We start from the raw sequence: 14,002 nt of genomic DNA on the forward strand, positions 1-14,002 counted from the left end.
TTCTTGTTGGATAAGGTATAAAGAAATTTAGAGACCCTAGCAGCTTTTTTTTTTAATTTTATTTTTTTAATTTACATCCAAATTAGTTAGCATATAGTGCAACAGTAATTTCAGGAGTAGTTTCCTTAATGTCCCTTACCCATTTAGCCCATCTACCCTCCCACAACCCCTCCAGTAACCCTCTGTTTGTTCTCCATATTTAAGAGTCTCTTATGTTTTGTTCCCTCCCTGTTTTTATATTATTTTTGCTTCCCTTCCCTTAAGTTCATCTGTTTTGTATCTTAAAGTCCTCTTATGAGTGAAGTCATATGATTTTTGTCTTTCTCTGACTAATTTCACTTAGTATTATACCCTCCAGTTCCATCCATGTAGTTGCAATTGGCAAGATTTCATTCTTTTTGATTGCTGAAATTTTCTTTATCCATTCATCCATCGATGGACATTTGGGCTGTTTCCATACTTTGGCTATTGTTGATAGTGCTCTTATAAACATGGGGGTGCATGTGTCCCTTTGAAACAGCATATCTGTATCCCTTGGATAAATACCTAGTAGTGCAGTTGCTGGGTCGTAGGGTAGTTCTATTTTTAATTTTTTGAGGAACCTCCATACTGTTTTCTAGAGTGGCTGTACCAGTTTGCATTCCTACCAGCAGTGCAAAAGAGATCCTTTCTCTCCGCATCCTTGCCAACATCTGTTGTTGCCTGAGTTGTTAATGCTAGCCATTCTGACAGGTGTGAGGTGGTATCTCATTGTGCTTTTAAATTTTTTTTAATGTTTATTTATTTTTGAGAGAGAGAAGAATGCGAGTGGGTTAGGGGCAGAGAGAGAGGGAGACACAGAATTCAAAGTAGGCTCCAGACTCTGAGCTGTCAGCACAGACCCCATTGTGGGGCTCGAACTCACAAGCTATGAGATCATGACCTGAGCCGAAGTTGGACGCTCAACCGACTGAGCCACACAGGCGCCCCTCATTGTGCTTTTGATTTGTATTTCTCTGATGGTGAGTGATGTTGAGCATTTTTTCATGTGTCGGTTGGCCATCTGGATGTCTTCTTTGGAGAAGTGTCTATTCATGTCTTTTGCCCATTTCTTCACTGGATTATTTGTTTTTTGGGTGTTGAGTTTGATAAGTTCTTTATAGATTTTGGATACTAATCCTTTATCCAATATGTCATTTGCAAATATCTTCTCCCATTCTGTCGGTTGCCTTTTAGTTTTGCTGATTGTTTCCTTCGCTGTGCAGTAGCTTTTTATTTTGAGGAGGTCCCAATAGTTCATTTTTGCTTTTGTTTCCCTTGCCTCCAGAGACGTGTTGAGTTGCTGCAACCAGGATCAAAGAGTTTTTTGCCTGCTTTTTCCTTGAAGATTTTGATGGCTTCCTGTCTTACATGGAGGTCTTTCATCCATTTTGAGTTTATTTTTGTGTATGGTGTAAGAAAGTGGTCCAGGTTCATTCTTCTGCATGTTGCTGTCCAGTTTTCCCAGCACCACTTGCTGAAGAGACAGACTGTCTTTATTCCATTGGCTATTCCTTCCTGCTTTGTCAAAGATTAGTTGGCCATACGTTTGTGGGTCCATTTCTGGGTTCTCCATTCTGTTCCATTGATCTGAGAGCCTTTTTTATGCCAGACTGTAGCAGCTTTTGTAAAAAGAGGGGAAGGTTCCATTTAGAAGAGAGCTACAGATTGGGAGCTCCAGAAGCTGCAAGAACTCCAACCATGTTTGTGATTGAATTATTCAAGTGCAGCCCAGATTACAGGCAGCTCAGGTAGGGTTAAAAAGAACAGTAGAAAACTTTTAGTTGCTTTTAGTACAGGGTAATCATTTTGGGGTTTGATTTTAGCTAATATCTCCCAATAATAGAAATATCAACTGTCTGGAGGAACATAATGGGATGCAGTGTCTTCACTGTATCTTTCAAAATGAACAGTATGCAATCCAATAGAAGAAGTTCTAAAGTAGAAAGGTAATCATTAGAGACCAGTCTACAGACAACTCAAATGTTGCTATTAGCAGCCAAGAATATTAAAGCAGCTTTTAAACTATGCACAAGCACAAAAAGGCAAATACATTTATGATGAACAGACATATATAGGAAATCTTAGCACAGACATAAAAACTATAAAAACCCATTTTGAAATTATAGAACTAAAAAATATAATTTTGAGCAACAAATCATTGTACTTGACAGAGTAAAGGTAGGAATAGAAGTGTCAGTGAATTTGATGACAGACTAATAGAATTTATCCATCTTAGAATAGAAAACCTTAAAAAATAAAAAGTATACAGAACACTTACTCTTGAAAACCTTTCTCCAATAAAACTGTATAGTTATCTTTTTTGGGGTTTTATTTAAAAAATTTTTTAAAAATATAATTTATTGTTAAATTGGCTTACATACAACACCCAGTGCTCGTCCCAACAAGTGCCCTCCTCAATACCCCATCACCCATTTTCCCTCACCCCCTATCCATCCTCAGTTTCTTCTCTGTATTTAAGAGTCTCTTGTGGTTTGCCTCCCTCCCTCTATGTTAACTATTTTTTCCCTATATAAGGTTTTTGTAAATACACTTTATTAAATTGAAGATGTTTCCCTCTATTCCTAGTTTTCTGACAGTTTTTTAAAGTGACATTTATATTCAGAAAATTATAGATTCACGTGCAATGTTTTTTGCAGTTTTAACAACTAATACAGAGCCCTTGTATACACTTTGCCCACTGCCCCCATAATGGTAATATTTTACCAAACTATATTATTATAATCAAGCTATTGATATCTATCAGTCTGATTCATATTTCCTCAGTTTTCCTTGTACTTGTGTGGGTTTATTAAGTTTTGTACAATTCTGTTACTTGGATTAATTCACAATCTCCCCCCCAACCCCCGCCACAGTTGTGTATCCACCCTCACAGATTACTCATCTTGTCCTTTCATAATCATGCTAACCTCTCTAGCCTGACTCCTACCTATGTTTAATTCCTGGCAATTACTAATCTGTCCTCCATTTCAAAACATGTTACATAAATGGAATCCTATGTATATATACGTTGGGATTCAGTTTTTTCACTTAGCCTAATTCCCTAGAGATTCATCTGCATTGTAGCATTATCTGTAGTTGTTTCCTTTTTATTGCAGTGTAGTGATGTTTCATGGTATGGATGTACTACAGTTTGCTTAACCATTCACCTGTTAAAGGACATCTGGGCTGATTCCATATTTGAGCTATTACAAATATAACTGCTGGTGAACATTTGTGTGAACATACATTTTCACATCTCCAGGATAAATGCCTGAGAGTGCAATTTGTTGGTCATATGATGATTACATGTTTAAGACACTCCTAAACTATAAACTGTTTTCCAGAGGGGCCACACCATTTTAATAGTGCCAAAGCAATGTATGAGTGATCCAGTTTCTCTGCATCCACACCAGCATTTGGAGTTACCTCTAGTTTCTTTTTAATTTTATATATGCTGGTCGAGATTTAGTGATATGTTGTTGTGGGTGAAACCACATAAAAAACATTTCCTTAATGACTAATAACACTTTTAACAGTTATTGAGATATAATTTATATACCATAAAATTCACCCATTTAAAGTATACAATTTAGCAGTTTTAGTATTTCACAGATATGTGTAATCGTCACCACAGTCAATTTTATAGCATTTGTATCACCTCAAAAGAAACACCCCCCCCCCCACCCAACCTTAAACACCACTAATCTACTTTCTTTTTGGATTTCCCTATTTTGGACTTATCAGTGTCATTGTATAATATGTGGTCCTTTTTAACTGGCTTCTTTCACTTAGTATAATGTGTTCAAGGTTTATCTGTGTTGTAGCATGTGTTAGTTAGTACTTCATTCCTTTTTATGACCAAATAATGTTCTTTTATATGACATTTGTTTGATCTGTTCATGGATATTTGTCTTGTTTCCACATTTTGGCTATTATGAATAATGCTGCTATAAACATTTGTAAACATGTTTGTGTATGGCAGTATATTTTCATTTTTCTTGAGTACATACTTAGGAGTGGAATTGCTAGGTTATATGGTAACTATGTTAAATCTTTTGAGGAAATGCCAAAATGTTTTCCAAAGTGGCTGCACCACTTTACATTCCCACCAGCAACATATGAGGATTCTGATTTCTCTGTATCTATGCCAACAATATTATCAGACTTTTTGATTTTAGCTATCCTAGTGCATGTGAAGTAGTGTCTCATTTTGGATTTGGTTGTCATTTGCCTGATGACTGATGATGACTATATTTTCATGTGCTTACTGGTAATTTGTATATATTTTCCTTGGAGAATTGTCTTTTCAGATCCTTTGCCCAATTTTTAATTGGGTATTTGTTTTTTTATCGTTGATTTGTAAGAATTCTTTATATATCCAGACTTTTTATTATGATAAAATTTACCATTTTAACCAGTTTTAAGTGTACGATTCTCTGGCATTAAGTACATTCACATGGTTGTGCAAACATCATCACCATCCATCTCCAGAATGTTTCATCTTCATCAAATGAAACTCTGTACCCATTAAGCAGTAACTTTCCAATCCTCTCTCCCCCAGCCTCTGGCAACCACCATTCTACATTCTGTCTCTATGAATTTGACTACTTTAGGCTCCTCCTATAAGTGGGAGGGGTCTACAGGTTTTGTCCTTTTGTGTCTGGCTTATTTTACTTAGTATAATGCCTTCAATGTTGTGGTCTGTATCCAGATGTTCTATTTTACTTAGCATAATGCCTTCAAGGTTCATCAGTGTTGTGGCCTGTATCCAGATGTTCTTCCCATTTTTTAAGTTTTTTTTTTCTTTTTAATGTTTATTTCCTTTTGAGAGAGAGACAGAGACAGAGCGTGAGCAGGGGAGGGGCAGAGAGAGAGGGAGACACAGAATCTGAAGCAGGCTCCAGGCTCTGAGCTGTCAGCACAGAGCCTGACGTGGGGCTCGAATTCATGAACCGTGAGATCATGACCTGAGCCAAAGCTGGTGCTTAACCGACTGAGCCAACCAGGTGCCCCTCTGTCCTTCCTTTTTAAGGCCAAATAGTATTCCATTATATGTATGTAGCGTATTTAGTTTGTTGTTCATCTTTCAGTGGAAACTTGGATCAAACATATGATTTGCAAATTTTTTCCCTCATTTTATTGGTTGTCTTTCATTTTCTTGATGATGTTCTTTGAAACACAAAAGCTTTTAATTTAGATAAAGTCTAAGTAATCTAATTTTCCTTTTGTTGCTCATGTTTTTATTGTCATATCTAAGAATCCATTACTAAATCTGAGGTCATAAAGATTTGCCCCTGTATTTTCTTCTAAGAGTTTTATAGCTTTAGCTTTTATATTTACGTATTTGATGCATTTGGAGTTAACTTTTTTTAAAGTTTATTTTTATTTATTTTGAGAGAGAGAGAGAGAGGGAGCGCGAGCAAGTGGGGGAGAGGCAGAGAGAGAGGTAGACAGAATCCCAAGCAAGCTCCAGTCTGTCAGTGCAGAGCGGGATGTGGGGCTTTATCTGAACTCAATGAACTTGTGAAATCATGACCTGAGCCGAAGTCAAGAGTGGGACGCTAAACTGAGTGAGCCACCCAGGCGCCCCTGTAGTTAACTTTTGTATGTGGAGTGAGGCAGGGCTCTAGGTTCATTTTTTGCATGTGGACACATAGTTATGCTACTAGCATCATTTGTTGAAAAGATTCTATTTCCCCACCGAAGGGTCTTGGCATCCTTATTGAAAATCAGTTGACCATAGATATGTGGTTTTATTTCTGGACTTTCAGTGTTTTCTGACTGATCTGTATGTCTATCCTTTTGCCAGTATTGCACTGTATTAATTAAAATTGTTTTACACTAAGTTTTGAAATTGTGAGTCTTCCTATTTGTTTTTCCTTTTGAAGGTTGTTTTGGCTTTTCCTGTTTAATTTTATGTGAATTTTAAAATGAGCTAGTCAATTTCTAGAAAGAAGTCAGCTGGGATTCTGACAGGGTTTGCATAGGTGGGTAGATCAGTTTGAGGAGTATAGCCATCTTAATGTTAAGTTGGGTTGTTTTCTTTATTTTTAGGTCATGTTTTACAAGTGAATAGAAATACAATTGATATTTGTATATTTTTGTATTTTTCTTTTTTTTTGTTTATTTATTTATTTTGAGAGAGAGAGAGACAGCGTGAATGGAGGAGGGACAGAGAGAGACACACAATATCCCAAGCAGGCTCCAGTCTCTGAGCTGTTAGCACAGAGCTCGATGCAGGGCTCAAACCTGTGAGCAATGGGATCATGACCTGAGCCGAAGTCAGACAACTGAGCCACCCAGGCGCCCCTGTTCTAGTATTTTCAATCTTTCTGAACTCTTTTACTAGTTCTGATAGTTTTTTGGTGGATTCCACAGATTTTCTATATATATGATAATGTCAACTCCTAAGAGAGATAGTTTTACTTCTTCCTTTTCAATCTTACTGCCTTTTATTTCTTTCTCTTGACAACTCGCTCTGGCTACTCCATTACAATATTGAATATAAGTGGCAAGAGTGAATTTTCTTTCTTATTTCTGATCTTAGGAAAGTATTCAGTTTTTCACCACTTAGTATGGTGTTAACCTGTGAGTATTTTGTAGATAGGTGAGGATGATCCCTTTTTTTAGGGTCTTTTAAAATAGATTTTACTTTTGAGAGCAGTTTCAAGTTCACAGAAAAGTGGAATGGAAAGTGCAGGATTTCCTATGTATTTCTCCCCATACATGCACAGCTTCCCCCACTGTCAATAGGCTGCACCACAGCTGTACATTTGTTGCAATTGATGCACCTACACTGACAAGTCATGATCACCCAGAATGCAGAGTTTGCATTAGATTTCACTCTGGGTGTTGTACATTCTAAGGATTTTGAGAAATGTGTAATGACATGGATCTACCCTAATAATATACAGGTTGGTTTCACTGCACTAAAAATTCTCTGTTCCATCTATCCATTCTTCCTTCCCCCTTAACTCCTGGCAGCCACTGTTTTCATACTTTTGCCTTTTCCAGAGTGTCACATAGTTGGCTGCTTCAGATTGGGTTCTTTCACTTGGTAATGTGCATTTGTTTCCTCCATCTCTTTTCATGGCTGCATGGTCATTTCTTCTTAGTGCTGAATAATACTCCATTGTTTGGGTGTACCACGGTTAGTTTATCCCATTCACCTTCTGAAAGATATGTTGGTTGTTTCTGTATTTTGACAGTTATGAATGAAGCTACCTATAAAATGTTTATATAAATTACCAAGGTTGTTTATGTAAAATAAAGGTGTTTATAAGCATCTGTGTGCAGATTGTTAATGTTTTTTTTTTTTTTTTGAGAGAGAGAGCGAGAGCAAGAGAGTGCCTGCATGAGAGAGCTGGGAAGGGGCAGAGAGACAGGGAGACAGGATCTGAAGCAGGCTCTGCCCTGACAGTAGAGAGCCCAATGCAGGGCTGGAACTCCTGAACTATGAGATCATGACCTGAGCCAAAGTTGAATACTTAGCCGACTGAGCCACCCAGATGCAACCATATGCAGGTTTTTGAGTGGACTTCATTTTCATCTTTTTTTGAATAAATATCAAGGAGTGTGATTGCTGGATCATATGATAAGAGAATGGTTAGTTTTGTAAGAAACTGCCCTAATATCTTCCAAAGTGGTTGTACCATTTTTACATTCCCAACAGTAGTCAAATGGGAATTCCTGTTGCTCCACATCCTCACCAGCATTTGGTGTTGTCAGCGTTCTGCATTTGTCCATTGATTGTTTTTGCAGTGTTATCTGATTGTTTTAATTTCTAGTTCCTTCATGACATATGATGTAGAGTATCTTTTCATATGCTTATTTGACACCTGTGTTCCGTCTTTGGTAAGATATCTTCAGATCTTTGCCCATTTCTAATCATGTTGTTTATTATTGTTGAGTTCTTTGTATCTTTTAGATAATAGTCCTTTATCAGATAGATCTTGTGCAGATGTTTTCTCCTAGTCTGTGGGAGAAAGACTTGTCTTTTATTCTGAAGTGTGCCAGTATTTTGTTGAGGACTTTTCTGTCTGTATTTGTGATAGTGTTCTGTAGATTTCTCTTTTTGTGGTAACTTTTCTGGTTTTGGTATGATACTGGTCTCCATCTACATGTATGAGTATCCCATACTTTTTTTATTGGAAGTATCCCACCTTTTTTTATTGGAATAGTTTGTGAAAAAATTCTTTCTTTTTATGTTTGTTTATTTTGAGAGAGAGAGTGTGTGAACAGGGAAGGGCCAGAGAGAGGGAAAGAGAGAGAATCACAAGCACGCTCTGTACTGTCAGCACAGAGCCTGATGTGGGGCTCAAACCCACGAACCAGGAGATCATGACTTGAACTAGAATCAAGAGTCAGATGTTTAACTGACTGAGCCACTCAGGTGCATCAAGAATACTTTTTTTGAATGCTTGATATATTTCAGTGGTGAAGACATCTGGACCTTTGCTTTTTCTTTGTTGGTAGTTTTTTGATTACTAATTCAGGCTCTTCAGTTATAAATCTATTCACACTCTCTTTAGTCAGTTTTGTTAGCTTGTGTGTGTTTAGGAACTTTTCCATATTTTGTTATCTAATATTTTGGCCTTAAATTGGTCATGATATTTTTTTATAATCCTTTTATTTCTTTAAGGTAAATAGTAATGTCCCTCTTTACTTTCTGATTCCAGTAATTTGAATTTTTCTCTTTTTTCTTTGTCAATTTAGATTCAGGTGTGTTGATTTCATTCAGCTTTTCAAAGAACTAACTTTTGGTTTCAGTGATTTTTATTTTCCTAATTCTATTTCATTAACTTTAGCTCTCATCTTTATTATTTATTTTCCTCTGCTTCCTTTAGGTTTGTTATTTTTCCATTGTCTTAGGTGAAGGGAAATAATATGATTTTATTGTTAGTAGAAGATAGAGGTTAAGTTTTCTTTTAAGAGAAGATATCTTAGAATATTACAGTAAGGAGGCGCCTGGGTGGCTCAGTTAAGCGTCTGAGTCTTGGTTTTGGCTCAGGTCATGATCTCATAGTTTTGGTCCAGGTCATGATCTCATGGTTTCGTGGGTTTGAGCCCCACCTTGGGCTTTGTGCTGGCAGCATGGAGTCTGCTTGGGATTCTTTCTCTTGCTCTCTCTCTCTCTCTCTCTCTCTCTGCCCCTCCCCCACTTGTGCTGTCTCTGTCTCTCAGAGTAAATAAATAAACTTAAAAAAAAGAAAATTACAGTAGGAAGTATTTTGATGCCAAACTACTATTTTTAGAAATTTAGTGCTTTTTAAGAAGGAGTTAGTGTGATAAGAGAGTGATTCTAGTGAGAATATTCTTCTAGGAATATTTTTTTCTTTCTTAAATTTTTATTTAAATTCTAGTTAGTTAATATATAGTGTAATAATGATTTCAGGAGTAGAATTTAGTGATTCATCACTTACATATAACACCCAGTGCTCATAATAGCAAGTGCCCTCCTTAATCCCCATCACACATTTAGCCTATCCCTCACCCACCTCCCTCCATCAACCCTCAGTTTATTCTCTGAATTATGGTTTGCTTCTCTCTCTCTTTTTCCCCCTTCCCCTGTGTTCATCTGTTTTGTTTCTTAAATTCCACATAGAAGTTAAATCATGTGGTATTTGTCTTTCTCTGATTTATTTGGCTTAGCATAATATTACTCTAGTTCCATCCATATTGATGTCAATGGGAAGATTTCATTCTTTTTGATGACTGAGTAGTATTCGTGTGTGTGTGTGTGTGTGTGTGTGTGTGTGTGTGTGTGTGTGTGTGTACATGTACATTTGGGGTTTTTCCTTAGTTTGATTATTGTTAATAATGTTGCTACAGACATCAGGGTACATGTACCCCTTCAAATCTGTATTTTTGTATCCTTTGGGTAAATACCTAGTAGTACAATTAATTGCTGGGTCGTATTTTTAACTTTTTAAAAACTTTTTTTTAACTTTTCGAGGAATCTCCATACTATTTTCCAGAGTGGCTGCACCATTTTGCATTCTCACCAACAGTGTAAGAAGGTTTCTTTTAGGAATATTTTAATGTGAATAATGTATTACTAGTACTGTTGTACTTCATAGATTGAAGAATGGGTTTACGGAGTTGCAGATATTGGTGTTCTGTTTCATGATGCTTTGAAGAGATAAATAAAGTTTTTATTTCTTCTCTTTTAAGAAAAAAACAGTGGTTCTGGAAATAACTCAGATATGATGGAAAACAGCAAGGAAGAGGTGAGACTAATTTGAAACATTTAAAATATATTTATTAATTATTAATAACTAGAGTGTATATCATCAAATTGCTTCTGTTTAGTACATGCATGTGTTTAAGTTTATTGTTATACCCAAGTATTATGATACTTCATTTTGGGTAGTTGTTTATTTTTAGAAGGTGTTCATTGTTTTTATTATTGTGTGTTTCACTTTAGCAATATACCTAAAGTTGTGTATTTCACTTTAGCAATATACCTAAAGTTAGACAACTAAAGGCTTGCTAACAGATAGGTATTTGAACGTTATTATATTGCAGTAGTGACACTCAAGGTGATTGTTTATGAACATGACTCCATGGTTCTGAGAGTTCTCAAGACTGGATATTTAGAGTATGTTAAGCATTATTATAGGAACCCATTCTGAGGTCCTTTACCTGGGATACCCAGGCATAGTTTTGAGATTTTTTTCCACTTAGTATAAAAAATTTAATTCAAGAAATATACTGATTATTACTGGCACAATGAAGGTAAATTTAGTATCTCAAAGAGAATCATAGAAGGTACTTTGTGCCATATGTTGGGATAGAGAAAATGACACATTTTTTTACATCCTCAAAACTCCCTGTCTGTTGTGATCTGATTACTTCTATACCTTTATTTTGTCTTTGTTGACTTGGGCAAAAATCATGATATAGCAGTGCATTCTTACCTACCCTACAAAATTCAACAGTAATAATTTAATTTAAAAAATGAACCAGAAAATTAATCTTAATCTAAGGAAGCCTGAGAATAAATGAATTAGTTTTTGAAGTTCCTTTTATAAAAGTATTTTAGGCATAAAAGTAATACTATTTATATCACTATATCAGAGATCTTGGTAAAGGGAAATAGTTAATTGTAGGGATGTTTCTTTGATAATTGTATTCACTTTTAAATTTATTTCTCACGTTTAGGGAGCTAGCTCTTCGGAAAAATCCAAATCATCGGGATCGTCACGATCAAAAAGGTTGGTTGATACTGAAGGGAAAAAGTTTTCAGGATGTTTTATTTTCTTTTTCTAAGAATAATAATCTTTTCTAAACTTATTTCAAGCACTCTTGTTCTAATTAAGTAAACTGTTTTATATAAATGTACACATTAAAAACTGGACAGTATAGTGTAATGAATCCTCTTGTATCCATCAATTAACTTCAGTTATTGATTCATTCTTACTTTGAAATTTACTGGAATTTTCCAAGGAAGATTTATTATGCATTAGTGGCCCTTGCAAAACATAGATTATTTCTTTTAGATCATATATATATGTGCTCAAAGGACAGAGGAGAAAATGAAATGAATACCTCATGAGGCAATAATGCGTTTTTTAGGATTATGTGAAATTGTTCAGGATGGGGAAGGATAGCCATTATAATTATGAGGAAGTTATAAGAAGATCAAAGAGTGGTAAAAATACTTTCCTATGTTAAATTGTCAAAACAAATTGTACATAATGACCGAAACTACTTCCAATCATACTATAAAGCATAATATACTGTGGAGTATAGATTTGATTAGAAGTTCACAGTTTATTGTATTGGGCATTTGTTGTCTCTTACCAGTGGGAATGTCTCTTAAACACAACTTGCTTGTTATTAACTTATTCTCTAAAGTGGTGATTTTTAAAGAGGAGTTCCCTTCATGATCCCCCTGGGAGCTTTTTCAGAATGAACATACCATGGTCCTACCCCAGACCTACTGAGTCCTAATTTTCTGTAATACAGTACAGAGATGTGTGCTTCCCCAGGTGAGTCTGATGTGTATTTCTGGTTAAGAGCCACTGTTCAATATAACATGTTCTTTGGGTAGTTTTCCAATTGTAAGAAATGCCCATAATTCTGTGGACTTAATTCTTTCATAGGAAACCTTCAATTGTGACAAAGTATGTTGAATCTGATGATGAAAAACCTTTGGATGAAACTGTAAATGAAGATGCTTCTAATGAAAATTCAGAAAATGATATTACTATGCAAAGCTTGCCAAAAGGTAATGTGTATTAATTTTTCATATGAAGTTAAAGTTGAAATGTGTTTTTAAATGTCGTTATTATAAAATTAAGAACTTGATTATTGTTTAGCTGTGTGTAAGGGAACAAAACTAGCATCTTAATAGTGGTGGTCTGGAGATGTATTAGAATGGTAATGATAATGTATGTTATTGAGGTTAAAAACTTAGACTGCAGTCAGCTCTGAAAAAGAATAAAACTTATTTCCTCTTTCCATTGGGTTTTAGAAAAGGGATTTTAGTTTCCAAATAATATTTGAATGTGGAAGTTAGTTTAAAAGTTTAAACTAAGTTTTGGTTCAAATTTAAATATGCTTGCTATATAGGAAAACATAATATTCTGAAAACTTTAAAAAGACATTTAAAGTCTGGTTTAATCTTACTGCATTCTTAAATTCTCTAAGACTAAAAGCTGAAGTTAATTATCAAAGATAGATTTAGATGTATTTTTTTTTAACTTTTATCTCTTTAAAAAGTCTTGTCACATACCTTTCAACTGTTGCAGTTCTGATCTTAAAAACCTCATTCTTTAGATTGAGGTAAGAAAAAGCCAAATGAAAATCTTGGAAGTTTCATAGCCCAAGTCTGAGAGCAATATGATTATATGATAAGAGTAATGATAAAGGTCTTGGTAATTTCATGGTGTTTCAGAGTCAAAAGTTTCAATATTTTTTCTTTATTAATATGTTTAAGGCTCTTAGCAGATTTTTCAAATTTATCCTCACAGATCATTTATAGTAGTGTTTACTAAACTTTGTTCTCTGTCTACATTTATATTTTTGTGACCCAGATTTTGATTATGAAAGCTTAAAAAAATTGTGGGAAGGAGCATAAGAAATTGCTTGACCAGGACAAATTAGGAGTTATAGTAGATGAGAAGTGAAATAAGGAAAAGGAATGAATGAAAGGAAGAAGAGAGATAGAAGGAAAATTGGTGGGCCTACCATTTACTTGGCTTTGCATATCATTTATGACAATTTTATGCAATGGTTGGTGGCTTAGGGCAGAAATAGCTAATATGGGAGTGTGAGTCCCATAGGCAGTGACTCACCTTGGATCGTTACATTCCCAGTGGTTGTCACTGGGAGTCCTTACGATGGCCACTGGGTGAGCTAAGAAATAGGAATTCAAATCTTTCTTTAAATGATACTGTGGAAGAAAGTATGGGATGTTTCTAACCTGAAATTAAGCATAATTCTCTTCCACCAAACCAAAAATAGACCTGTTTCATAAGGTAGAATTTGGGTGATGATAATTATTTTTATAGTGTATTGAGTATATATAGGTACCAGACTCTTATAGAACTAACTCATTTAATCTGCAGACCAATACTGTAAGGTAGTTGTTTCTACTTGTAGAGATTAAGGAACAAATTCAGAGCTCAAGGTACTTTTTCAGCTTTAAATTGAGAAACTAAGATTTGAACCCAGGTCTGCCTGAATCCAAAGCTAGGGAGTATTCTTTCTACTCTATTGCTTTGCTTCCATTTAGAGAAGAATCTTCAGAAATAATTCTATTTTTTGTTAATTATAAATCTTTAGCTTTTCAAATGCCATGGCTTCTCTGAGAGTATATATGTGAAATGGTTATTGTAAATAAAGTTTTTTTGTGTGTGTAGATTATTTAAATTCACTAGTTTGTAAAACTCAGTCCTCTATGCCTGCTTGCCTCCACCTTTTTTTATGGAGACTCAGAAATACATATAACTAGAGGCTCTACCTTGCCAAAATC

At 35.3% G+C, this 14,002-nt stretch overlaps 1 protein-coding gene across 9 annotated transcripts in view; it reads left to right on the forward strand.

The window, feature by feature from the left end:
* Nucleotides 1-14,002, forward strand: part of ATRX (ATRX chromatin remodeler) — a 314,027-nt gene that overhangs the window by 63,989 nt on the left and 236,036 nt on the right. For all 9 annotated transcript variants that reach the window (XM_081792922.1, XM_081792916.1, XM_081792915.1 and 6 more), the window contains 3 exons: nt 10,195-10,250; nt 11,185-11,237; nt 12,129-12,253. In XM_081792922.1, the coding sequence (XP_081649048.1) occupies nt 10,195-10,250; nt 11,185-11,237; nt 12,129-12,253 (234 nt within the window). The remainder of the gene's footprint in view (nt 1-10,194; nt 10,251-11,184; nt 11,238-12,128; nt 12,254-14,002) is intronic.

The sequence above is a fragment of the Panthera onca genome, chromosome X (assembly GCF_046562875.1).
Source record: "Panthera onca isolate mPanOnc1 chromosome X, mPanOnc1 haplotype 2, whole genome shotgun sequence".
NCBI lineage: Eukaryota > Metazoa > Chordata > Mammalia > Carnivora > Felidae > Panthera > Panthera onca.